General features: G+C 36.9%; 1 protein-coding gene across 1 annotated transcript; it reads left to right on the top strand.

Moving 5' to 3' along the window:
- Nucleotides 1–17,566: 17,566 nt before the first annotated feature.
- LOC126827734 (heme-binding protein 2) lies at nucleotides 17,567–24,369 on the top strand. Its single transcript, XM_056102251.1, has 5 exons — nucleotides 17,567–17,667; nucleotides 17,934–18,031; nucleotides 18,828–18,957; nucleotides 21,345–21,525; nucleotides 24,195–24,369. The coding sequence occupies exons 2-5, from the start codon at nucleotides 17,942–17,944 to the stop codon at nucleotides 24,367–24,369; spliced, it is 576 nt and encodes a 191-aa protein (XP_055958226.1). The 5' UTR covers nucleotides 17,567–17,667; nucleotides 17,934–17,941.
- The last annotated feature ends 1,017 nt before the right edge of the window (nucleotides 24,370–25,386 follow it).

Consider the following 25,386-nt stretch of genomic DNA (forward strand, 5'->3'; position numbering starts at 1 on the left):
AAATGTACTCTAAAAAGACTAAACATCAAGAGGGGCAAAAAATTTCAATATTCAAAATAAACTTCAACGGGAATATACCAGATTATTGAATACGGAAATTCAAGATTTCACATACATTCTAGAGTTAGAAAAAGATATAGAATTATACGAGATTAAAATATGTAAAGGTGTTAATGAGATCGGCACAAATTCTGCTTATTTCTTGAAGATTGAAAAACAACGCCCATCCACTAATTGTATTAAAGAATTAATTAATAATGATGGTAATGTCTTAACGGATTCTAGTGATATTTTATATGAATGTGCTTCTTTTTATAAATCCCAATATGGTAAGAGATGATGATGATGGTAATATTGATTCTATGTGTAAATTTACATCTAACACTGTCTCAGTGTACGAGTGAGAGTATTGTCTCGCGTTTTGGTTGCCCATTTCAAGGTTTTACCGATCAGTGAAGGAATTGTAAGAACAAACTATTTATCGCATTGTGCGATGTGTTACGAATAAATAAGACTCACCCGTCATCTAACGGGCAGGCTGAGCGCTATAATCGTCCATAGACTGTTCCCTTGTGGCGTGTTCCCTTGTGACGCGCCACAAGGACAATGAACCTTTGGTTTTTTTTAAATGTGCATGTTCCCATAGGTTGTACCCAGGGAACATGTGGTCTTGTGACCGGGAACACAGACAATGAACTTTTCCATTTTTTGCAGCTGCACAAGAGGGAACACGCCATTAAGAGTGCGATATTGTATGGAGAAACATCTACACTGTTGAAATGGCATCACTATGACTGAAGCTGATTTGATTGAGGAGGTGAGAAGTCACCTGCTGTTGTCTTCTGAGATGAGCACCAGCGAGGAAAATAAATGCAATAGCGGCATCCTCCTCATCCTTTCGATTTTCAGTAGTTGAGTTCATTGTCGAGCTATTAATAAAACACATGTTCGCATAATGATAGGTGTGTCTTGTGTTTATTTGCTTTTTCATCAACGTTCGTATGTAGACTTTCCTTTTACCTATCTTTCCATCGTACATTGCACACGCCACAAGGGAACAGCCTATAGATACGGGCGGGTACAAGGTCAGGTCACAACACAAGGGAACACGCCACAAGGGAACAGCCTATAGATAGAGGGCCTTACATAGATGGTTGTCAGAGTGATTGGGATGTATATCTACCGTAACTTGCAAGCGCATTAAGGTCAAGTGTGAACCGACAAATTGGGTTTACAGCAAATAAACTAATGCTAGATCGCGAAGTAAATCACCCTGCAGACTTAATGTTCCGTTCACCCGTTGAAAACGCCGGATGTAAACTCCTTTGTTGAAAAATTAGAAAAAGCTATGGTTGAAACGCATAGATTAGCGCGAGAAAGATTAAAAACGAACCAAGAATGAATGAAGAAAGATTACGATTTACGTTCAAATATTAGAAAATATGAAGTAGCCGATGCCGTTTACATTCTAGATACCGCTATTAAAAAGGGTAAAAGTAGGAAATTGTCCACATCCTGGAAGGGGCCAGGGATTCTTACACAAGTTATCACCCCATATCGTTTTAGAGTTAAAACCCGTAAAAATGAGTCAGTTTTGAATCATGACTGTATTAAGCTTTGTCAAGACCAGGTGTTGCCAAACTGGATTTTCAATTTCCGTCGCAGTTTATTGCATTTGTAGGGAACCAGATAATGGCACGCCGATGATTTGTTGTGACCGGTGTGATGACTGGTTTCACTATCATTGTGTTGATATAGCATTAGATTCCGATGATAAAGAGTATATTTGTCCAAATTGTGTGGAATAATGATTTCGTTCCGATGTTGAGAAGGAGCAGGGAAAGGGGGGCAGTAGTAACAAATTAATTTATGTTACTGTCTTTACCGATTTTTTAACGGCAAGGGCAGTGTTGGTTTATTTTATTTTTTCAGATACAATTATGGACAACAGTTTTGGAAATAATCACTGGCAATTGTCAACCCCATACAGGCACCGGGGTAGGGTCCACACGGTGAGGAGAATGATGGCTGATCCCAGGATCCACAGGCTGTGCTTAGGCATGGTGTTTACCGGATCGCGGCGAGAAGTGGGAATCTTTCTTATGTGCCCCCAACTTTTGCTCCTCCAACTCTAGAAAACTCTTTGGTAAATCTGCAAGCCGGTAATTTGCTTTTCCCCCCGACGCCGCATCTTCTATAGTAACTAGATCTGTTCTGTCAATTCTGTACCTTCGGGCCCAGCTTTTCAGGCAACAAAGCGTCGTCTACAATCAATCCTGCCCTTTAATAGGTAATAGGTTGTCCAGTGGTCAGCCGTAAGATTAAATTCCACTGTTTTGAATATCATATGCCGAAATATATGACTGAAGAAACTAACTGTAATCCGGACAATATTTCTAGGCAATCGCATACCCTTAAGGCGTTATACCGGATGGTTCATGGTAGGACCCCGGAGCAGATGGTAGTATTATTCAATTTAGGAGGTTGGCTTCCGTCGGATAGTCAGATTAGAGCTGCACATAGCCCGGTTTTGGAGGCGGTCTGTAGGAAGAATGGTTGGCCTGTCTTCTCTATCTTATCTTCTCTATCTTACCAAATTCCCGTATTACTACGCTGGATGAGGTATAAAACCAGTCACCGATTGCTATTCGGTCTACAGTTTTTTCTACAATCCAATCTTACAAGGTAAAGTTACTTAGTTATTTCGGACGCCTTACCTGCCAAGTTGGACTTGGAATACCCTCGATCACAACACCTGCAAGATATTTACTGGAACAACGATTTCATTTTAAACATGTGTAAACTGTGGTACGGTTGAATGTACAAAAACAATTTTAATAATAGTCGTAGAGACGCTGTGGATTTATTAAAAAAAATAACTTTTCAATTTTTATTCGTTCTGAACGTATTGTGCTTTTAAATTATTTTTATATGTATTTAGATGTAATATTATTTGTGACGCTTATAATGATGTATGTAATCATTATTTATGGGACGACTCTGCATTTTGCTGTAACTTTAATAATAGCCTACGCTATAGAAACTATAACGGTAGTGGCCACGTCTCGTCGCTTCAAGTGACTCACTATTTACCACAAACTATCCACAATGTTTCGATTTTCACCTAATGTTATCAAATAGTGTGTCAGAATAATCGTCGTTCATTATATAACTATTTCTTACGAGAATATACCATTATTAAGATATATATTATATGCTATAAAGTTGAAAATGTTACCCTTAAAACATAAACTTATACATGCCTAAAATAGTTTCCTTAAATGTAAACGGACTCCGTGATTTGTCCAAAATTAAAAATATTTATGCTTATCTGAATAGCTTTAATTACGATATTGTTTGCATTCAAGAAACATTCTGGGATGATGATTTTATGCGTTCTTTTGTTGATTTATGGGATGGCCCGTATTTCTTTAGTAATTTACAAGACAGAGACCTGGGGTTACCATTCTTTTTAAGAACATCTATAAAAATTCTATTACACAAGAATTCAAAGATAATCAGGGTAGATTTACAGTTTGAAAATAAAGATTTATCAGTATTCTCCATATACGCCCCTAATCATTACAAATTCTATAATGTTCTCTTCTTTTATTGATGTAACTCGCATGACTTTTGTATGTGGTGATTTTAACGATGTATTAGATCCTAACTTTGACAAAGCCCAATCAGCTTTAATCAACTTCCACCTCTGAGGTCTTCCGACCGGAAAGGAGCCATTATTATCGATCAATAGGAAAGTGTCACTGCTACACAAATCTTCATTTGCTCTCAATGTAAAATCCTGAAACAGGACGAGAGAGTAAATGGTTAGATCAAGGGAAGAAAAAAAGGCTATGGCAAGATGTAGATACGTAGCTGATTCGTCATTTAAACATGCATTATGCAAGAGCTAAATCTGCCTATTGCAGGTTTTCTTTAGACCTGAAATGTTTTCTAAAGTATTAATTAGACAGGCCTTAATCAACTCTCGATGGCATCAGATTTTTCCGATATGTTCCTTAGCACATTCTATCAAGAGAGTTCCATTTTTTAGTTTTTTAATAGCCTTGGGCTCACCGGCCAAGCCAGCGATGCCCTTGGTTATTAAAAATGGTGAAACGTTTGAAAGGTCTGTAGAGGGACTCTCAATTAAGATAAACCTCGACCATGCCTTTCGTTGGGTTGTTAAATAAGTTAGAAACGTCCTCTGTACTCGAACGTTTCTGTTTGTTATTGATTGAGGAATCCATAAATACCCTGCCTACCAGGGGGGGGGGGGAGTAGCACGGATATCCGGTGCATGGCCTCAGGGCTCGATGAGGGGTATACTCAAGCCAGAAAGTAAAAATACTTATCTAACCTGATTGACCCAAACCGCCGCTCTGTATAGTAATGTGTTGCAGGGAAAGGGCTCGCAAGCCAAATCACCACTCAATTACCAGGATTCCATTCTGAATAAACCTGGGTTTTTTTTAAATTGTATATTTTTAACTCCTTTATTGTAACCACTGTATATACAGTATTTTGATCATAACTATAAAAATAACAAAAATATGTTTTTAAATTAACCAATTATGTTTAGTATATAAGTAATAATATTTCGTTTATTCATGTATAACATGTATATATTTAATTATTTGAATAAACATTCAATAGAAAAAAAGGCGATGGCCTGTTAATCCATTGGGGTCTCCCCGCGTGGGTTCAAATCCCATCTTCGTCGATAAAGTGTTTTACTCTCCACAAAGCAAGGCATTGACATTATCGAGGAACGGGATGGGAATGAGAAATGATGAATAAAAAGGGAGGTGCTTGGGGTAAGCTTAGGGCTGGAAAACTGGCAACAAGACCCTTAAAATCAGAGTCGGTTAGATTTCACAGTGTTTATGTATAGATTTTTACAATGGATTTATTGTGAATAGTGTGTTTCCTTTTGGGGCTTTGGCCCTCGATGGGCTGTAATTCTACAGCTTGATCAAGCACCTTGTTCTACTAGTGATTTGGATTATATTTGTGTGTTATTGGATTATAGTTGTGTATTTGGATATAATGTCGAGGAAATACTCTAAGTAGTGTACCGTAATGGTAAATGTCAATGATTTAATGAATATTTATATTGAATATGTTACTGAAACTGTTGAAAATAGTTTTTGGGAGGGTCTCTGTTTAGCGGTTATCCCGAAATACACGAATATTGTAGAGGTCACTGTAAACCGTGTTGAGAATGCCCAGAATCTGTGTGAAGGCATAATTGTTAATGGCCAGAATTTTGACGTGGAATTAATGTACTCACCGTATATAATAGTTTCCTTTTAAATACACCCGGGCATATCGATGACGAAGAAATTATTAATAAACTAACGTTTTATAATATTGAAATAATAGAAGTGGTTAGGCATTATCATAAAAAATATCTCAAATGTCGCCGATGGTACCGGGCACGTTAAGTGTAAATTCCCGCCAAATGTTAAATCGCTGCCATGGGCCATGGATTTCGATAGTGCCGAGGGGATACAAAATGAAATGAAATGGAGTTTAACGTCCTACTGTTCTGCTCCTAACCTGGGCTAATGAAGACGGGCATACGCCATACAGTGTGCTATGAGGGAAATTTTGCCCGGACAGCGGCACTACGGCCTACTCTTATATCGAATTCCAACTGCCAAGGGATCTTTTACGTGCACGCCAATGTGTACACGGGACCTCGGTTTTTCGTCCCATCCGAACGACTAGACAGCTTTCCTTGTCAGCCCCTCCGTTCTGCATCACTGACAAGGGAGAACCACGCCGGAAAATCTGGATGAACTTTCTCGGCCAATGCAGGGATCGAACACCCGACCTCCAGGCTAGCGAGCTAGCGTATTACCCACTTAGCCACGTGATCCCCCGAGGGGATACAAGGTTCTCCATAATAATCAGACAAAAGTATGCTTTAAATGCCTATCATGTGACCACGAAAAGTCAAGCTGCCCACAGATTACTTGCAGAAAGTGTAAACAGTCAGGTCAAATGGCGTTTAAGTGTGAAAGCATTAAATGTGAAAAGTGTAACTTGCTTGAATTTGATAGTAAATGTGAAGATAACTTTTATGAAACGAACGAAAAAATCAGTGTAAACAATTGTAACGGCGATATAGAGGTCGATGACAAAGAAAATAAGCGCAAGCACACTTCAGGCGTTACAAGCGATACCCAACCTATTATCAAAAAAACAACGCACTGAAGCAGAACCTCTAGATGTAAACAACAGCATTAAACATACATTATGCAAGAGCTAAATCTGCTTATTACAAGTCTTTATTAAGTCTTTTTTTAGGCTTCAGATGTTATAGAAATTATTAATTAGACCCTCGGATGAAATGTGATAATTCAAGCGATAACGAACATGAGAAAAACACCTTGGCAGACAACCCTCAATGCAATCAGTTTTAAAATGTGTGAATACCCGTGCGGATAAGAAGAAGGATAAAAGTGCAACTTAGAAGACTATTTTTAACAATGCTAAATAAACAAATTTTACCACTTTTTATTTTCATTTTAAACGTATACATCCCCTTTTTATATATCTAACATTTATAATTTTATGCCGAAAATTACGTCTTTTAACTCTGTTATTTATAGTGTATCTTTGTATATATTTTATTATATAATTTTAGTTAAAGTATAATTGAGCAATGTTCGAATTGATATCTCACTAATCTTTCAAGTCTTTTAACCGTTTGGGTTTAATTTAGCGATATATATTACGTAATTATAGTTAACACGCATTCTTGCTGTCCATATCTTCTGTATTTAAACATCTGTTTCCTATGTACAATAATTTAACTTTTCTGGTCAAATATTATTATATAATTATTTTAATTCTAAGCTTGTATATAATATGTTTCATATTCTACTGTAACTTTAGCCTGGTACAATTTTAACTATTTATCTGAGTTTTCGTCGTTAGTGTAACAAGCTACAGCATAACTTCTGTGATATTTTTAAACATAAATACCCTGATAAACGGCAGTGCACTCGTAAGATGATCAACATTTTTTTTTAAATGAGCCGTATCGATCATATCTTAGTTCCTCGATGTTTTTATTTCTAATGTACATAACATTTTATTACTTGTACTAAATTATCTGATCATAACCCAATTTGTATTTTATTAGATTTTAAGAAATGGGAACTAAGCCCGGGGTGGTATGCTTTTAAAAAATAATCTTTTAAAAGATAGTAATTTTAGTGTTTTAATGAATAAGAGAGATGACCCTTTATTTTCCCTTGACGTTTTAAATTGGTGGGATAACATAAAATACACTGCACAACGCTACTCCAAAAATTTAAAGAAAAGGGAGAAAGAAGAATTCTGGCATATAAATAATAAGCTTCACCAGAAGTACAGAAGGGCATGTCTCTCTGTTAGCTATGAATGTCAAAAATAAAATAAGCTAGAGCTATCTGAAGGTCGTGAGTTCGAATGGCCGTTTTGGATTCCCCCCCCCCCTTTATTCTAGAACCATAGAGGGGATCACGTGGCTAAGTGGGTAAGACGCTAGCTCGCTAGCCTGGAGGTCGGGTGTTCGACCCCTGCAGTGGCCGAGAAAGTTCATCCAGATTTTTCGGCGTGGTCTTCCCTTGTCAGTGATGCAGGACTGAGGGCCTGACAAGGTCAGCTGTCTAGTCGTTCGGGTGGGACGAAAAACCGCGGTCCCGTGTACTCATTGGCGTGCACGTAAAAGATCCCTTGGCAGTTGGAATTCGATATAAGAGTAGGCCGTAGCGCAAAATTTCCCTCACACTGTATGCCCGTCTTCATTAGCCCAGTTTAGGAGCAGAACAGTGGGACGTTAAACCCCCATTTCATTTCATTTCTAGAACCACAGAGACCCCGTCAACTGTACTTCAAAGACAAAGTTGATAGAAGAAATTTAAAATAGTATAGGCCTATTCCACTTTTACAAACGGATTTTTAACTAAGAAAGGAGAAAGGTAATATGTTATAGATTACACACAAGAAGAAAATATAGATGGTTTTATTTAAAATGTAATGGCCATCTTTCCCCTTTTTTAAGATATCAAGGAAACAATCTCCACTTAAAGGTATGTCAATTAAATATATCAACCTCACATCTATTATCTACTAACATGCCGAGGATACGAATTTTATTTTTGCTGACACTGAATCTGAATAAAGTTTTCAATGTATTGCAATTATATCGAAGTGCCTCGGGAGTCAAGAATAATATAAAAAAAATTGAAGTAATGCCCATAGGTAAATGTAGAAATAGTACTCAATTTTATTTTAATAATTCAAAGATTAAATTTAATAACTTGAAGTCTATTAAAACCCGAATATAAAACTGTGCAATGACCTGAATTGGAACAGTAAAGTACTCAAGATTAAACGTATTTTAAATTTATGGACTACAAGATGTATTTCTTTACCAGGCAAATCCGCAATTATCCACTCCCGTCACAGCTCTGGTATTGTACCTACACCGAATCTAGTAGAACAGGAGGTTAGTAATCTTCGAGAGGCATTTAGTAACTGGATAGAGCAATAAACTATAACACATACGTATTTGGGCGACGTTTCGAAGAGTATTTTCTCTCAACGTTATCAAGCTAATACAGTAATACAAAAATTATAATGTTAATTTATACAGAAAAAATATAAACAATTCCCGAAACCACAGGACAACAACACGATGCCTATGAATTGATAAAACAATGTCCAACGATAGTGCCCGTATCAGAGAAATATGTTAAAGCCAAAAACTTATTGAACCGTAATTATGGAAACCCTTTTATTTTGTCAGCTGCCTTTCGGAGTAAGGCAGAAACGTGACGACCTTCTTTTTAAATAAACTGTTGTAACATAAAACATTCCAATTCAGATATTTCATCCATGGATAGCAGTGAATTCCTATATGACAGCAGTGAATCCTATATGACAGCAGTGAATCCTATAACTTTTAGCAGCTAAGTTACCAGTTTCATTGCAACAGCAGTGGGATTGGTCGTGTAAGAGATTTAAGGGAAAATGTTAACTGGGCTCCACTGTTGGAAGATTTTGAGAACTTCGTCAGTAAAATTTCAAGAAACAAAAACGACCCTAGGGTGAGCGGTTTGGGATATCAATTACGTACGCCCCAATCAACTTTCCCCCATGTTACTAGTAACAAGACTACGCATCAGTTACGTAAATCAATAGAAGTTAAGAAAAGGTGACTTTGTTTTGCATGTTGAACCATAAACACGTGAAAGGTGACTGCCTAAAATTCCAGTGGCCTCAGAAAGAGAGACATGGGGTTTAACGTCCACTCGACACAAACTAGGTCATTTCGGGAATAACACATGGTTGAATTTTATTTCAATAATTCGCTTGCGCGTAGGGGTCTTTAGCGGTGGGAAGAAACCGAAGAACAAGGAGAAAACCCACGCGGTTGGACAGACGACCCTACTTCTTGTCACGTACAACCGGGGAATCGAAACCCCGCCAGTTGACTCAATGACAGACCCTGTGATACAGCGTGCACGTGCTAACCATTCGCACCCCCCCCCCCCAGAAAGCATACAACTATAATACATGAACCTACCAGAGATGGCATTTCTCACGATAAACAAATAAGTACAGTGATGTCCGGTAAATCAAAATCCTATAACTTTACTGTAAGTCATTTGTACCGAAATCAGAACCTGAATGTAACGTATCTTCTGGCTGTGTGCTAGGCAATACTCCCTTGAAGGTTTTGCCTATACTTATTAAGCATACAAATAGTGATGACTGTGTAGCAACATATGCATTTGTTGACAATGGCTCCACTGCTAGTTTCATAAATTCTGATCTAGCACGTAGTTTTAAGAATCAGTGGACGATCCACGTGGCTTACTCTCAAAACATTAAATTCTATAGAAACTCTTAAAACTGAAATGTTTGATAATTTACAAATAAGCAGTCTCGATGGTGATAGTTTTTAGATTTAACTCCTACTTAAATGAAGGTTGATATGCCTGTCGACATGTGTGATGTACGAGGAAATGAATGAATGAATGAAATATTGTTTAATGGCACTTCAGCTCCAACCGGGATATATTGCGCCAAACATATGGTGATATTTACGAGACATTAAATGAAATCACAAAATATTAATATACATAAATAAAAACAAGTATCACAGTTAACACTATTAAAATTAAATAATATTATTTTATGTATATCAAATATTTAAAATATAAAAAATCGAAACACGGTATGTATACAAATTAAAACTTTCTATAAAAATGTGTCTCCTTTTTAAAAAATCTAGCCCTTTACAATATAGACCCGGTTGGGCAAATAAATTCTGTAATGACTGACAACGGAAGTATTTGGATCTAACACCTGTGAAAGGCTTGCACTCAATCAGAATGAACTTAACTGTCAAAGGAACTTGGCAGTGTTCACACTCTGGCCGTGTACCCAGAAAAGATGACCTGGATGTTTGGAAACACCTGTTTGGATCTAACACCTGTGAAAGGCTTGCACTCAATCAGAATGAACTTAACTGTCAAAGGAACTTGGCAGTGTTCACACTCTGGCCGTGTACCCAGAAAAGATGACCTGGATGTTTGGAAACATTTAAGTCACATTAATGTACCAAATATTAGTGACTTTTCTAAATTTATTCCAAAGGTTAGTCTGATGATAGGTGTCACCATGTCTGCAGCTACAACACCTTTAGAAGTGTGCGCCGGGAACATTGGTGGGCCTTATGGAATTAAATCACCATTAGGGTGGTTGTTATATAGGTTACCAGGTAAACTACAAAATTCTTCTGGTTTCAATTAATGTTAATTTATGCCAGATTGGTGATAGTCTCGAGCAACAAGTAAAGAAATATTTTAATTTAGAATTTAGTGAAAGACTTTGTTAAGATAAACACTCATTGACTATTGAAGACAAGCAGTTCTTAAACATTTTAACTAACTCTATTGAATTAAGACAGTCATTATCAGGCCGAATTACCGTTACTTGACAGATTGGTTATTATAATTAATAACTAACTTCAGGCTGAAGCATTTGCCTACAGACTCTGACATGCCTCTCTATTTATGGGGGCCCAACGGTGACATTAATGGTACTTATCTTTACAAATTGTTATTAACAGTTCTTTTAACATTAGAATGGCCACACCTCTTCGGTTCTAATTACCATTACTATAAAAAATGTTACCCGGTCATTTGGCTTTCACTAGTTGGTTAGTTTCTAAGTCCATTACAGTTATATTTTGATACTATGAATGTTTAGGTTTTTTACTGTGTATTTTTTAATCTACTGGTATTTACATATGGCCTATATTTCTTCTTCGTATTCTTTTAGCTTCAAGGACAATCTTCTGTGCTTCGACCTTTTCTGTCAGTGTTTTGCATGTTCCCGAATCGACCCTGTTAAACTGTCTGAGCTGTCTTCACGTGTGTTTTCATTCTGTTGTTGAAGTTGTTCGGGATTAACCGAGTTTACCATTAGATGTTATTTCCTTTTGGGTTTGATATGCGACAGCGCCTTCGTTTCTTTCTCGTCGTCGTCTTTGTTTATTTTATCATCATCTCCTTCACTTATCATCCTGTGTCATCTTCTCCATCACTTTCCACATTCTCTAGTACCTTCCAGTAGGTGTGTTTGTAAAAATGAAATGAAATGAATAGGGTGTTTGTCGTAGATAAGACTGGAATGTGTTTCGTCAATTTGGTTGTGTAAACCACCAATAGTTTTACGCCGCTGGTGATTTTAGCATAGTCTACAGAAGGTTATTTTGCAATTACGTTGGAATGCCCAATCATTTGGCATTTTTTGCACCTGAAGTATGGAGATGAGGATTTTATATGATCATTTGCCAAACAAAGGAAGTATACTTTCCCTTGGCAATCGCGTCTCACGGCAAAATACTCATACCTATCAAGGGTTTGGAAACCAATTGCATATAGCAGTGAAGTAACCCCTGGTGGGAAAATGACATTCATTATTCTGTCCCATCTGGGTAGCCCGTTATCTTATGACTCTTTCTCTGATTTCTCCTATTTTTACAGTCCATTTCATAAGTTTTTGTTCAATTTCATTATCATTAATATAATAGGGTAAGTGCATAATGCTAACAACTTTTAGTTTATTGGATACATGACAACAGTTGGCCTTTTCTCTGCCTATCATTAAACCTTCGTGTATAAGTCCATTAGCAATCATTTCGTTACTGAATGTCACTTCATGCCGGTTATTTTAACGTGGTACACATGCCAGGACGGGGCTATTAACATCACAAATTATATTTACGATGGCTTCTATTATTTCCAATGCTCTAATCTTGTTCGTGTCGCCAACTGTAATACGTACTGTGCAATATTTTCGGTGGGAAGCACTTTCAAAGTCAATATAATGTTTTTATACAGCCATGCTAACCGCAAAACCACCGACTCTACACACACTAAGATTATTCGGCACCGGTTCAATGTAAACGGCCAACTCTTTAGACCCGGTTAATGGTATTTATGCATGCCTCTACAGGGTAGTTAGCGCGTCAGTCTCATAATCCACACATTACCAAGAGAGCTATCTGAATGAATGAATGAAATGTTGTTTAATGGCACGTCAGGTCCAACCGGGCTATATTGCGCCAAACATATGGTGATATTAACGAGACAAACTAGAAACAAATAATCACAATATTATCTATATATACATAAATAAAAACAAATATCACAGTAAATATCAAATAAAAATAAATATAAACTTTATGTATATATATTTAAAACATGAAAGAGAAAATCGGATATATACAATTAAAATTTTAGATAAAAATTTGTCTTTTAAAAAATCTAGCGCTTTACAATATAGACCCGGTTGGGCAAACAACTGATGTAGTGATTGGCAACGGTAATACCGTAATCTTGTATCTTTGAGATTCTTGCACTCAATCAAAATGTTCTTAACTGTCAAAGGAACATGACAGTGTTCACGTTCTCGCTTTAAGATGAAAATATGTGTTTAAAAAAGTATGAACTATGCGAGAGCGACACAAAACAACTTCATCTCTCCTGTTAGAGTAATAGGAGCTTGACCAATCTCCAAGCAGAGGCATTATGTGATGAAGTTTATTTGTGCCAGCAAGATCCCAAGACCGTTGCCAGCGGCCATAAATGTAATGATTAATACAATGTTTAAAATCATTGCATGGTGTTAAAAATTTTGATAGGGGAAAATCCATGATGAAATGAAATGAGGTTTTATGGCACGTTTGGAACTAATGAAATGAAATGTGGTTTTATGGCACGTCAGCTCCAACCGGGCTATATTGCGCCAAAACATATGGAGAATAAAACGAGACGGGCTAAATTATATCACAGAAAAACATTATATACATAAATAAAAACAATATCACAGTTCATAAAATTAAAAATAAAATACAACTTTTACTCATATAAATAAATATTAAATACAAAAATGAAATGATATATATATATACATACAATTAAAATTTATGATAACCCGGTTGGACAAACATTGTAATGACTTGACAACGGTAAAAATTCGATCTAATATCCTTGAAATGCTTACACTCAATCAAAATGTGTTTAACTGTCAAAGGAACATGACAGTGCTCAGCGTTTGCAAAGGATATGAAATATTTTTCTGTTTTTACCTGTTGTACGAGTCTTCTTGATTTGGGAAGCCATGGAATATAATTAAAGGTTCATCCCTGCCTGCTCTCCAACCATCAAGGGTTACAATCTCCATGTAGGCTGCTACGCGGATATCCAGCGTATATGCCTTGCGAGGACAGACGGATATACCCAGACAAAGTAAAGATATAATCAGTTACTCTACCTGGTTGGCCTAAGCCGCTGCTTTTAGAATAAGCACTCGGGACGCAAAGGTAGAACTGCAACAAACACATAACCGATTTATGGGAAAGATGTGCCTACTCTTCAGCTAATCACGACCAAAGTCGATTGACCAGAGTGGGTCACTCTGACCTCCCGTCTAGGTGAATTGTGGGCTGAAGCAATGTGTTGCAGAGAAAAGGCTCGCAAGCCAAATCCCCACTCAATTACCCGGATTCCATTCTCCACCTGTCGGAACCAATAACAGGTTCGGGATACAGGACAATCTAATGGATGTTGTTGTAGAAATACATGACCCCAAACAACATCATAGAAGTCCTGTTAAACCTCCCTGAAAATGAAATGAAATGAAATGGGGTTACCTCCCTGAAAATAGTTAATTCCATTATTCAGTGGAATTGTCATGGTCTTAAACCAAATTTTAATGAAGTTCAAATATTAATTCAAAAATTTAATCTTTTAGCTATTTGTTTACAAGAAACTTTTTTTTAAAGAATTCAGATATCTTAACACTCAGACATTTTGTTGCCTATCATGGTAGAGCACACAGTGGTGTTTCCATTTTCCTTAATGGAAATATCCCGCCGAGTAAAGTAGCCCTCAACTCGCCTTCAGAGGCAGTTGCAGTGAGGGTGACTCTACACATTTCCATCACACTCTGCTCTGTATATTTACCAGTCTCTTCATTATGATCGCTTTATTACCAATAAAGATTGTAAAAGTGTTGATATACGTAACTGTTATACTAGGAGAAGAGAGACCACAACACAGAACACCTTAGCAGGAGAAGTCGAAGCACAGAAGACGCCCCATAAAGCCAAAGGAACAAGAAAAATTAAATTTACACCATGTCTTAATGCCATCAGATATAACAAAAACTGAACATTCACAGATCTAGTCCGATACATCTATATAATGCCGAAACTTGCATCCTGGAATGTCAACGACATGAGAGACCGTGACAAAATATTTTTAAAAAAAGTATTTGCGTATTTAGATGAACAAAAAATAGCTATTACCTGCCTCCTTTATTAGACATTCTGGGATTAAATTTTTGGGACTGTATTGTTGACGAAAAGAAAGATTTTCAGGTGTGGGGACTTTAATGAAGACTGGAAACCCTTATATGAATAGATGTTCTGATATGCAAACATAAATTATCATGTATGTGTTTTAATTTCTGTATTGTAGATCATGAATTATGTGATGTATATAGACGATATATATACTAGATCACAGCATTGTTAATATGAATGTAAATTTTACAGATTGTGAATATGGTCCAGGTATATACATATTCAATAATACTATTTTGGAAGATACACGCTTCTATGATGAAGTCAGAAAAGTGATTAAAGATGAAATAGACACAAACTTATATTACAATGACCACTTGCATGGATGGATAACTTAAAATTAAAACGCTGACTAGCAACTAGTCGAAAACATTGAAAAAAAAAGATAATGCAGAATTTCGAGACATTCAAAGTAAATTACGCAAAAAATATAGACGTATCGCAAACACGAAATGTCAAGATTTAGACTATACTGTAGAATTAGAGCACACATTAGAACGCACAGAAAACGATTTATGTGCTGGAGGAAGCAAACCATGCAATCTTAAACATGTGGTGTAGAGTGACAAGAATACAGGGGTTTTTTTCTTATTAGAAAAGAATTGACAAAAACTCATTTGTGTTATTTACAGATAACGGAAATGTCATATTAGATACAGAATATATATTATATCTAAATATATAAACTTCTATAGTAAATTATATGCTAATGATACCAACCACGTAAACTTCTATAGTAAATTATATGCTAATGATACCAACCACGTAAACTTTAAGTTTATAGATTATGTATGTAATATTAATAAGAATAAATTATTAAGAGGATCAAATCCAATGCGACATCTCAATGGCGTTTCAATCTCTTTTTAAGGGAGCTACGGTCTATGTATGGTGTTTATGCTATTTATACAGACGGCTCTGACGATGGTGATCGGGTATTATTAAAGCGCGAGCCTGAAACCAGAATTTGAACAGTGTAGTGTTCCTTTGACGGTTAAGCACATCCTGATTGAGTGCACGTTTCTCAAGGACATTAGATCAAAGTGTTTCTGTTGTCAGTCATTAGAACAATTATTTGCCCAATCGGGTCTATATTGCAAAACGCTAGACTTTTTAAAAGAGACAAATTTTCATAGACAATATTAATTGTAAACGTATGTGTCATCTTGGTTTTCATTTTTTAATTATTTGTGTACACGGAGTTGTAATTTGTATTTTTAATTATTTAATATTGTGATATTTGTTTTTGTGTGTACATAATACTTCATGTGGTTACAATATTACATATAGTTTGTCTCATACTATGCACCATGTTTGGCGCAATATATCCCGGTTGGAGCTCAGGTGCCAAACAACTTTTTCATTTTGAATTTCGTATGAGCCGTATAGATTACATACATGTGAGCCAGTAGTTAAGACATAACATACAATGTGTTATCCTACCACAGTCAAGTCAATTTAACGGTTGATTTTAGTGAGTATAACGAGGAAAATGAAATGGTTAATGGCACGTCAGCTCCAACCGGGCTATATTGCGCCAAACATATGGTGAATCTAACGAGACAAATTAAAAAGATATCACATAAATGAATTTATATATGTAAGAGTATAACGAGGGAAGGGTGTTTATTGATTTTTTTCGATATCCACATGCCTCAATGGCTAGAGCACTGGTCACAGAGTTATTTTATTTAGATTTCAGTGAGGGGACGTATAGCTTATCTGGTTAGTGTTTAACTTGTTTTAAAGTAATTCTGTAATATTTAATTGGTAAATAGACTTATAATTCTTCTACTATAATAGGTGACTTATCTGGGATTCGAAACCACGCCAGTTGACTCAATGACAGGCCTTATGATACAGAGCGCGCTAACCATTCGGCCATCCAACCCTACAACTCTGACAGTAATTATCTGGAATTATAGACTTCTCTGTCGCATGACCCTAAACCTTGTGTAGAAATTTAAAGTCAGTCGAATATCAACTTGGGCCTCTAGAGCGTCCACTCGCAATTTGAACGTAGGACCGAAAGACAGACGGGGGCGACGACAATGTCTAGGCGTATAACAAGAAATTGTCGAAAACTTGAAATCAGCAAATATGCTTCAAATACATTTATTAGTATACCAATCCAAATTTCTTAAAATTATATTTTAAAAACCTAACATTGGATTTGTAAGCATCGTAAATAAACAGGTATAAAATTGTTATATTCTGGCTATTGACCCCTCCCCCCTTCTGAGCAAAAAACAATGTATGACGTATAAAATAATGTATTTATACCTGTTATAGTCTATAGGCCTAATTTGGACTGGTTTGGAAACTAGGTAAATATGACCGTTATATAATCTACAACTCATTGCTTATATAACACATGAAACGCGGAGTCGGCCCATTTAACCAGGAGTGTAGTTTATTCATTCCCGGCCATTGAAATTCTTATACTGTGTACTATAACACTGTGCAGGAGCGGCCAATGAAATTCTACAACAAATACAGCCCAATAATACGTCAGAGAAAAGGTTATAAAACATACGAATCACACCCGCACAGAATATTATAAAAGTAAAGACTGGGACACGGTATAGATTATAGCATACTCAGGATACGTAGTGTCAATATTAACTAGTAACTAAGTTATAGTCAACCAAGGATACGTAGTGCCATATTTAACTAAGTTATAGCATACTGAGAAAACATAGTACCAATATTTAATTTAGTTTAAGGTAGATATTCTATTTTATTCTGAAGTTGGATACATTTTACAGGCATATGACACTGTGGTGTGTAGTTTATGTTACGAAGGAATCATCAAGCTAATGTCGCATTGTTCATTCATAGCAACAATTTTTTTATTCTGAAGTTGGATACATTTTACAAGCATTTGTTTAATGACAATGTGGTGTGTAGTTTATGTTACGAAGGAATCATCAAGCTAATGTCGCATCGTTCATTCATAGCAACAATTTTTTTCATTTATTTTTTTATACAGAACAAACAATGTCCACAGTACCTAACACCAACTCGAACGAAAACGCTGTTGAAAAAGTATTGGACATGCCAAAATATTCGGTAGTTGAGAAAAACGAGGTAGGTCTAATCAGGGCAGATTTCTATTGAATACCAAATTGCTTATTACCGAGTGATGTTCACACTCAGATACTCTAGTCTGTAATTAACAAAAAGGGACCCTATTCAAATTGTTGCTAGTAGGTAAGAAACAGTGTAATTGTATTTCCTAGAATTCCCTCTTGTGCTTTTTCTACTTCCGTTACTTAATTAAGGATATATAACGGAAGGGAATAAGGTTTCTTTTAAAAACAAATTAAAGGCAATATGCCGGAAGGTTTGGGGTTCAAAAATTTTGAAAGTATTCACATTTGCACCTTTGATGTTGCAGTGCCTCATTGTGATGTCATCACCATTTCATGTTTGTTACAAAGATAAAAACCACTGGGGGAGAAAAGTCCGAAATTTTGGTCGGTGTCTCGATCAATTATTTTTCTGTCTTATTTAATGAAATTAGTGAGTAATTATGACTCCACATAAAAATGGACGTAATGTAAAATACATTTGTCTGAATTACCACTTTCAACAACTGAATTTGGTTTAAATCGAATTGTAAATGACTGGTTTTGTTTGTTGGCAGATAAACGATTGAAATAGCCACTAGCTTATTTTTTCATTCGACCTTGCGACATGTTGATATAAAAAGTACAAACGTGCGAGTGACTTAAATTTTCATTCGACCAACAGATAATTTCGTTCAATTACTGGTGGAACGATCAACATTTTGTTCGATCGGCTGGTATTTCATTCAATTGATAACAATAGGACTTAGCCTAATCTTTTCACGTCTGTTTCTGCGATTTCTCTATTTTTACAGATGTTTGAAGAGAGACATTATCCAGTGAGTAAATGGGCAAGCTGTAAAATTATGGGTATCGTTCTCAAAGATGCTCTGATGACGGGGTTTTCTAAATTGTTTGAATACATTGAAGGACAAAATCAACCAGGTAATATTTTACTGTTGTCACTATTATCAGGCCCAAAAAAAAAGGGTTCTGTTTCCTGTAACGGATGGAAAATAGGGTAGGGTCGGTAGGTAGGTTTTTTTTAATGCCACAGGTTGAGTCAGCGCCGAGGAACATGAAGCACGAATAGATTGGTGGATGGAATTCTTGGATAATTGTTTAAATATTCTCTTAGGGGGCAAATGGACTTTTTAATGGTACTATGCTAAAAAAAAATAGCATAGAGAGGCCATTTTGTTCAAGGGAAAGAACTCGCGATGAAAACTTAAAAAATCATATCGTGCCGTCGCACGAAATAGGTCCGTAATAAATTTATTTCACTTCTTTTAAATACCAATCGAGCAGATCGTATCCAACTGTTTGAAATATACGTTAGCTTGTTTTTGTCTAATTGCGTGCCGTTACTTATTAGAACGAAGGTTGTGAGGATTGTAGCTTTTCGGAATGTGCAGTGGTAAATCTAAACGAAACCTGTAGTCTCGATTTTTACTTTAGTTTACAATCTCGCATCAACAGTATGGCAGTTTTTAATAATCGTTCGTTGTACAACGTACCCGACTATTCCGATCGGTAAATGCAGATTCAAAGAACGATGGCATTTATATTCATTTATAGCAACAAAAAATAGGCATTTTCACGAATCCGATAGGCTTAGAGTATTCTGACACTAAAAAAAAAATTGAGTCGACAAGTTTTGTAATGGGTCGGTCGGGTTACCGGAAACAACATTTTTTTTTTTTTTTTTTTTTTGGCCTCAAGCATGGCAGCACGAGGTAATGCCTATGGTGGCTGATTGGTATCATGTGATGATGTCGTGGTGTGCGGCCTTTTAGCGACAACCCGACATCACGACATTTTAACCCGACATCACGATATTTTAACCCGACACCATGACAACCCGACATCACGACAATACGACATTTTAACCCGACATCACGACATTTTCACCCGACACCACGACATAATGTCGCGTAAAAATGTCGTATTGTCGGGTTAAAATGTCGTGATGTCTGGTTATCGGCCATATTCCTCTCAATACTATGATTATGTACACTGATCCTGGTGTTGGTCAAGAAAGTTCCCCGGGATTTTGCAGCGTGGTTTCTTCCTGTCGGTAGTGGGGGACAAAGGGTCTGTTAAAGTACAGTGTCTAGTTGTGTAGATGAGACAAAAAACAAGCTCCTGTGTACACATTGGCGTGCACATAAAAGAATCCTTCATAATTGAATTTCGATGAAGAAATGCCACGGTCCATTGAAAATGTCCGTCATAGCGTTTGCCTATCTTCAAATGAAATGAAATTGTGTTTAACGTCCTACTGTTCTGCTCTGACTGGGCTAATGAATACGGATATACGCAATACAGTGTACTGTGAGGGAAACTTTGCCCGGATAGCGGCGCTACGGCCTACTCTTATATTGAATTTCAACTGTACGGGTCTTTGCTCGCTAATATGTACACGGAACCTCAATTTTTCGTCATATCCAAAAGACTATACTGTATCCCCTGCCAGGCCCTGCGCCCTGTACCACTGTAAAGAGGAATCACGCCGGAAAATTCCCGATGGGCTTGTGGTGCAGGACGGGGGGGGGGGGGCTGGCAAGTGATAACGTATAGTCGTTCGGATGGTACGAAAAACCGAGGCCCCATTTACAATTTGACGTGCACGTAAAAGACCCCCTGACATTTGGAATTGACTATAAGAGTAGGCCATAGCGCCGCTAACCGGGTCAAGTTTCCCTCATAGTACACTGTATAGGGTATTCCGTCTTCATTAGCCCAGTCGGAGCAGAACGAAATGAAATGGAGTTTAACGTCCTACTGTTCTCCTCCGACTGGGCTAAGGAAGACGGGCTTACGCCATTCAATGTGTTATGAGGGACATTTTGCCCGGACAGCGGCGGTGTCAGGTGAAAATGTGATGTCGGGTTGTCGAAGTGTCAGGTTAAAATGTCGTGATGTGTTGTCGGGTTGTGGCCTTATGAATGGCGACACCACGACATCACGACATGATACCAATCAGCCACCATAAATACCAGTAGAAGAGAAGCGGTCATGCCGTCTTAATGTGCTCTATTGGTTACTTAAGAGATATTTAAAAGATATGTTTAAAAAAATCCCCGCACAACAGCAGTATATACAAAAATAGACTTGGGTTGAAATTAAGATCTATTGGACAAAACTCCCTTCAATGCAAGCCATTAAATGGCCAAGTAATAATAATAATAATTCCCGAGTACTGACCATTCCTTGAGTTGACCTGTTCTGTCTGTTCTTTGGCTAGAAATTGTTTGTTGGGTAAATGACCTTATTACCTGTAAGCTGGAATATTTAACTTGAAACTTTAATTTTTATTATTTATTTAACAGGCCAGAAAGTCGAGATGACGGCACCAGTAGCCACTAAAATAGTTCCAGGTGCAGGCCCAAATTGCAAAAGCACTTTTACAGTTTCCTTCTTTATCCCTCCAGAAAATGCAGATAATCCCCCCAAACCAACAGATCCAGATGTATTTATAGAAACCTGGCCAGCTCAAACTATTTATGCAAAGTAAGTAATAGACTGGCTCAAACGTGCGGAAGCACTTCGGTGGTTATAGGGGGGGGGGGGGGCGAATGGTTAGCACGTGCGCGCTATATCATAAAGCCTGTCATTGAGTCAGCTGGCTTGGTTTCGATTCCCCGGTTGTACGTGACAAGGAGTAGGGTCGCCTGTCCAACCTCGTGAGTTTACTCCGGGTCCTCCGGTTTCCTCCCACTGCTAAAGACCCCTACGCGGAAGCGAATTATTGAAATAAATTTGAACCATGTGTTAGTCCCGAAATGACCTAGTTTGTGTCGAGTGGACGCTAAACGCCATATCTCTCTCTCTCTCTCTCTCTCTCTCTGTGGTTGTAATTGCATTTATGGTTCTCAAACTAGAATCTATGCAAATACTGTCAATCCGTTGCTGATATATAGATATTTTAAATTTCAGTTTACGAGCCTAAACACTGCGGAGCCCTTGTGTAATAAGTGTTGGTGCTTGGGTTGTAGCGAATTTGTGGTTATTTCAAATATGATATTAATACAATTTAATTACGTTTGTTTTGTTCGTGAACTTAATAAAGCAGGCGGGTATTGCCATGCAAAGTTATTTCTTATAATTCGCTTTTGAAGGGAGCCCGGGTGGTTCAGTGAGTACATTACTGACTGACTAACCAGAAGGTCCATGGGTTAATCGCCCTGATGGTCGAGAAAGTTCCTCGGGTTTTCCAGAGTGATTTCGCCTTCTTAATTGTGCAGGATGGGTGACCGGGCCTGGTAAAGCGTCAAATCAATGGGGCGAAAAACGAGGTCCCGTACTTACCATTACGTTAAAAACCCATTGCCAGTTGGAAATCGAAATACGAGTAAACCGTCGCGCAGCTGTCTTGGCCAAAATGTTTAACCCTGTCCCCAGCCTGTGGTTATTGAAGGTTAAAGATGCATTATATAAGATTTTGATTTAGAGCTGACAATTATCTCTATAATAGTTAAAAAATAGATAATGAAAAGGGAATATATTGATTTTATTCTCAGCAAGCAAAGTTATGGCCGTTTGAAGGATATCGTAGTTTCGATTATTACTGCTACCGTTGTTACGATAATAAACAAAATCTCGATTATCCATTTTAAATTAAATTATTAACTGTCGATCGTGTTTAAATCCATTGAAAGTCACAAGTATCCGATGGACTAGAGAGTTGATTATGGGCTTGTCATGTAAATCATGTAAATATTAATGTATAATATATTAGGCCAAATTTAGATCTTACATAATGCATCTTTAATATTTACTCAATACCAATCCCTAGTGACTTTACTGACAGAAGGTTGATAACATCAATAGTCACAGGCGTACGAGCCGGGGGGGGGGGGGGGGCTTAACTTTCGGGCAATCTGACTTTACGGGAAGACGGGTAGAGTTAAAGAAAAAAATAATAATAAATCATTTAATTGGCAAAATAAAATGCCTAAAATCTAATAAAACACTCATTTTACTTTTCTATTGATTGTGATTGTATCTTAAGGACATTAGATTAAATCATTACCGTTGCCACTCTTTACATCAATTGTTTGGCCAATGACAAGCACATTCCAATATACCGCCTCTGTATTCTGGAATTCACTACCTCAAACTGTGAAACACGCGTCTTCAAGTTTTATCTTCAGAAAGGAGTTAGTAAAACACGTTAAATCTTTGAACCCTTGTTAATTACTATTGTCCTCTGAATGTATGTTTATTTGCCCTTTTTTTCTTTCTTTATTGTTTGTGTGTTTGATATTTCTTTATTACAAGATTATATAATATGATATATATGCACTTTGTAAATATTATTACTGTGTAGTTGCTAGTTGCGCATTCGACTCTCGCTGACGACCGGCGCCACCGTCTATAAACTGGATTTTTTTTTTGGGGGGGGGGGGCATTTCAGGTCTACGCTCTTAAAAGGACAATAACACTCTTGCTGGCTTGACAGCTCCAGTAAATAAATATTAGCCTTATTCTAAGTATTAGATGTTTAAGTGTCCTACCTGTTGTGTAAATTATCCATTACATCCTATTTTACTTGTCCAGAGGGTTTGAAAATATTTTTAAATCCAAGTCACATTTGAAAAGGGTTACGTTAGGCTTTTCAAATCATTTAGTTAAATTTTTTCAAATTTTTTAAATTAGGTGTGTTAAGATGAAATTTGTATCATCAATTAATTGGAATACTGTAAAATAGTACAATTTGTTGACCAGAATAAAGATTGGGACATATTATTCTGTTACAACAAGAGTGGTATTGAGCCTTTAACATTCGTGGGGCCCGTACGCCTATAGTTTCTATGGGAAATATAGTCTGGACGCGTAGGAAAATGTGTATCGTTTAATGTATCATTGGAAAGGTAAAGGACTCGACTCTTGAACAGGAAAAGGTGGCAGACACATCGGACTTTGTATTGTGTTAAGCAGATGCCACAATACATTTTTAATTGAGACGGTTTGGCCGTTATGGTTTAACACTGTAGAGTACATGGTCTGCAATCTATGCAAGTCGCGAGTTTCATCCGGCGCTTCAGCGTGACAATGTGTTGCGTATCAGTGTTCTCCAGCTTCCTCCCAATACTAAAATTCGCAAACGCATTATTGAAATAAAAATGCTGTATCCTAAAGCGAATGTTAAAACTTATTTCTCATTCTGTGTCTTCCAGGCGATTTGATGGTTTTTCCAATGATGAAGAATGGGTTTCTAAAGGTGAGGAATTAGCTCAGCAACTTGGTAATAAACCACTCAATAGGACATTCTGGTTTACTGCTGCCTATGATGGACCATATAAAACATTTGACAGACGAAATGAAGTTTGGTATCTTAAAGAAGACAAATAAAAAAGAAACAGAGACATTTTTATAACATTTATTTTTGTCAAATTAAAATTGTATTATACATATATTTTTACGTTTCTAAATAATTGTTTATTATTTTTTATTTGAAATGTTTAAATATTATTAAAAATGTTTACTTCTACGGGAACCATTTTTGATTATCAAAAGAACTTTCTGTTACGTGGCCTGTTAAAAATTGTGTGGAATGGAAATTGTTTGACAATTTATTCATATCCGATATAGATGGATTAACACCCCGTCATGATTGCAAGAAAAATTTATCGCCAAGGTTAAAAAAGAATCGACATACAGAAAAAGTTATCGCCAAAAATTTCGCCATATCGAATATTTTATCGCCAAAATTATATTTTTATCGCAATTGGCGGCAATGGCGATCGACAGCGTGAGCGCTGGTTGCAATAGAAACGTAGGACGTTAAACCTCATTTCATTTTATTTCGATTATTACAAGCAACATTAATAATTGCCAAGTTTTAGGAGAAAACATAATGCTCCACTATGATCCTTCAAGATGCCGTCTTTATCACGCCGGTCGAACAAATTTAAAATAAAAACCACTCATGCAACATATCAACCACATTTGACTAAAATAAAATGGCGTTTAACGTCCTACTTTTTTGTGCCGAAAGATCTAACGAAGACGGTGTCATGTGGTGTGCTAGGGGGAAATTTAGACATTACAGAACTGTTGGGGCTCTTTTGTGTGCCAGGGGCGGATCTAGGAATTTTTGCAGGAGGGGGTTTGCCAGGCTCCTGAGACAATGTATCTCCCCCCCCCACCCCCACCTCCCTCGCGCATGGTCTCTATCATCATTTTGGCGTATATACATACACATTGAGCTTTTTAAACAGAGAAATTCAACAACTCGTTTGACGTCAATTTTTATTATGAATTAATAAATGACATTCTGATTCAATTTCATGGATGCAAAGCATTAATTGTGATATCATATAATGTCTATATCATTATACAGGTCACAATTCTATGGAATATAATTAC

Source organism: Patella vulgata, chromosome 7, assembly GCF_932274485.2.
Source record: "Patella vulgata chromosome 7, xgPatVulg1.2, whole genome shotgun sequence".
NCBI lineage: Eukaryota > Metazoa > Mollusca > Gastropoda > Patellidae > Patella > Patella vulgata.

Bases quoted from the DNA above. Each gene is read 5' to 3' on its own strand.
- LOC126827734 (XM_056102251.1), top strand. From the start codon at position 17,942: ATGTCCACAGTACCTAACACCAACTCGAACGAAAACGCTGTTGAAAAA. The intron at 18,032-18,827 runs GTAGGTCTAATC...CTATTTTTACAG, and splicing joins CGGTAGTTGAGAAAAACGAG to ATGTTTGAAGAGAGACATTA. The intron at 21,526-24,194 runs GTAAGTAATAGA...TGTGTCTTCCAG, and splicing joins GCTCAAACTATTTATGCAAA to GCGATTTGATGGTTTTTCCA.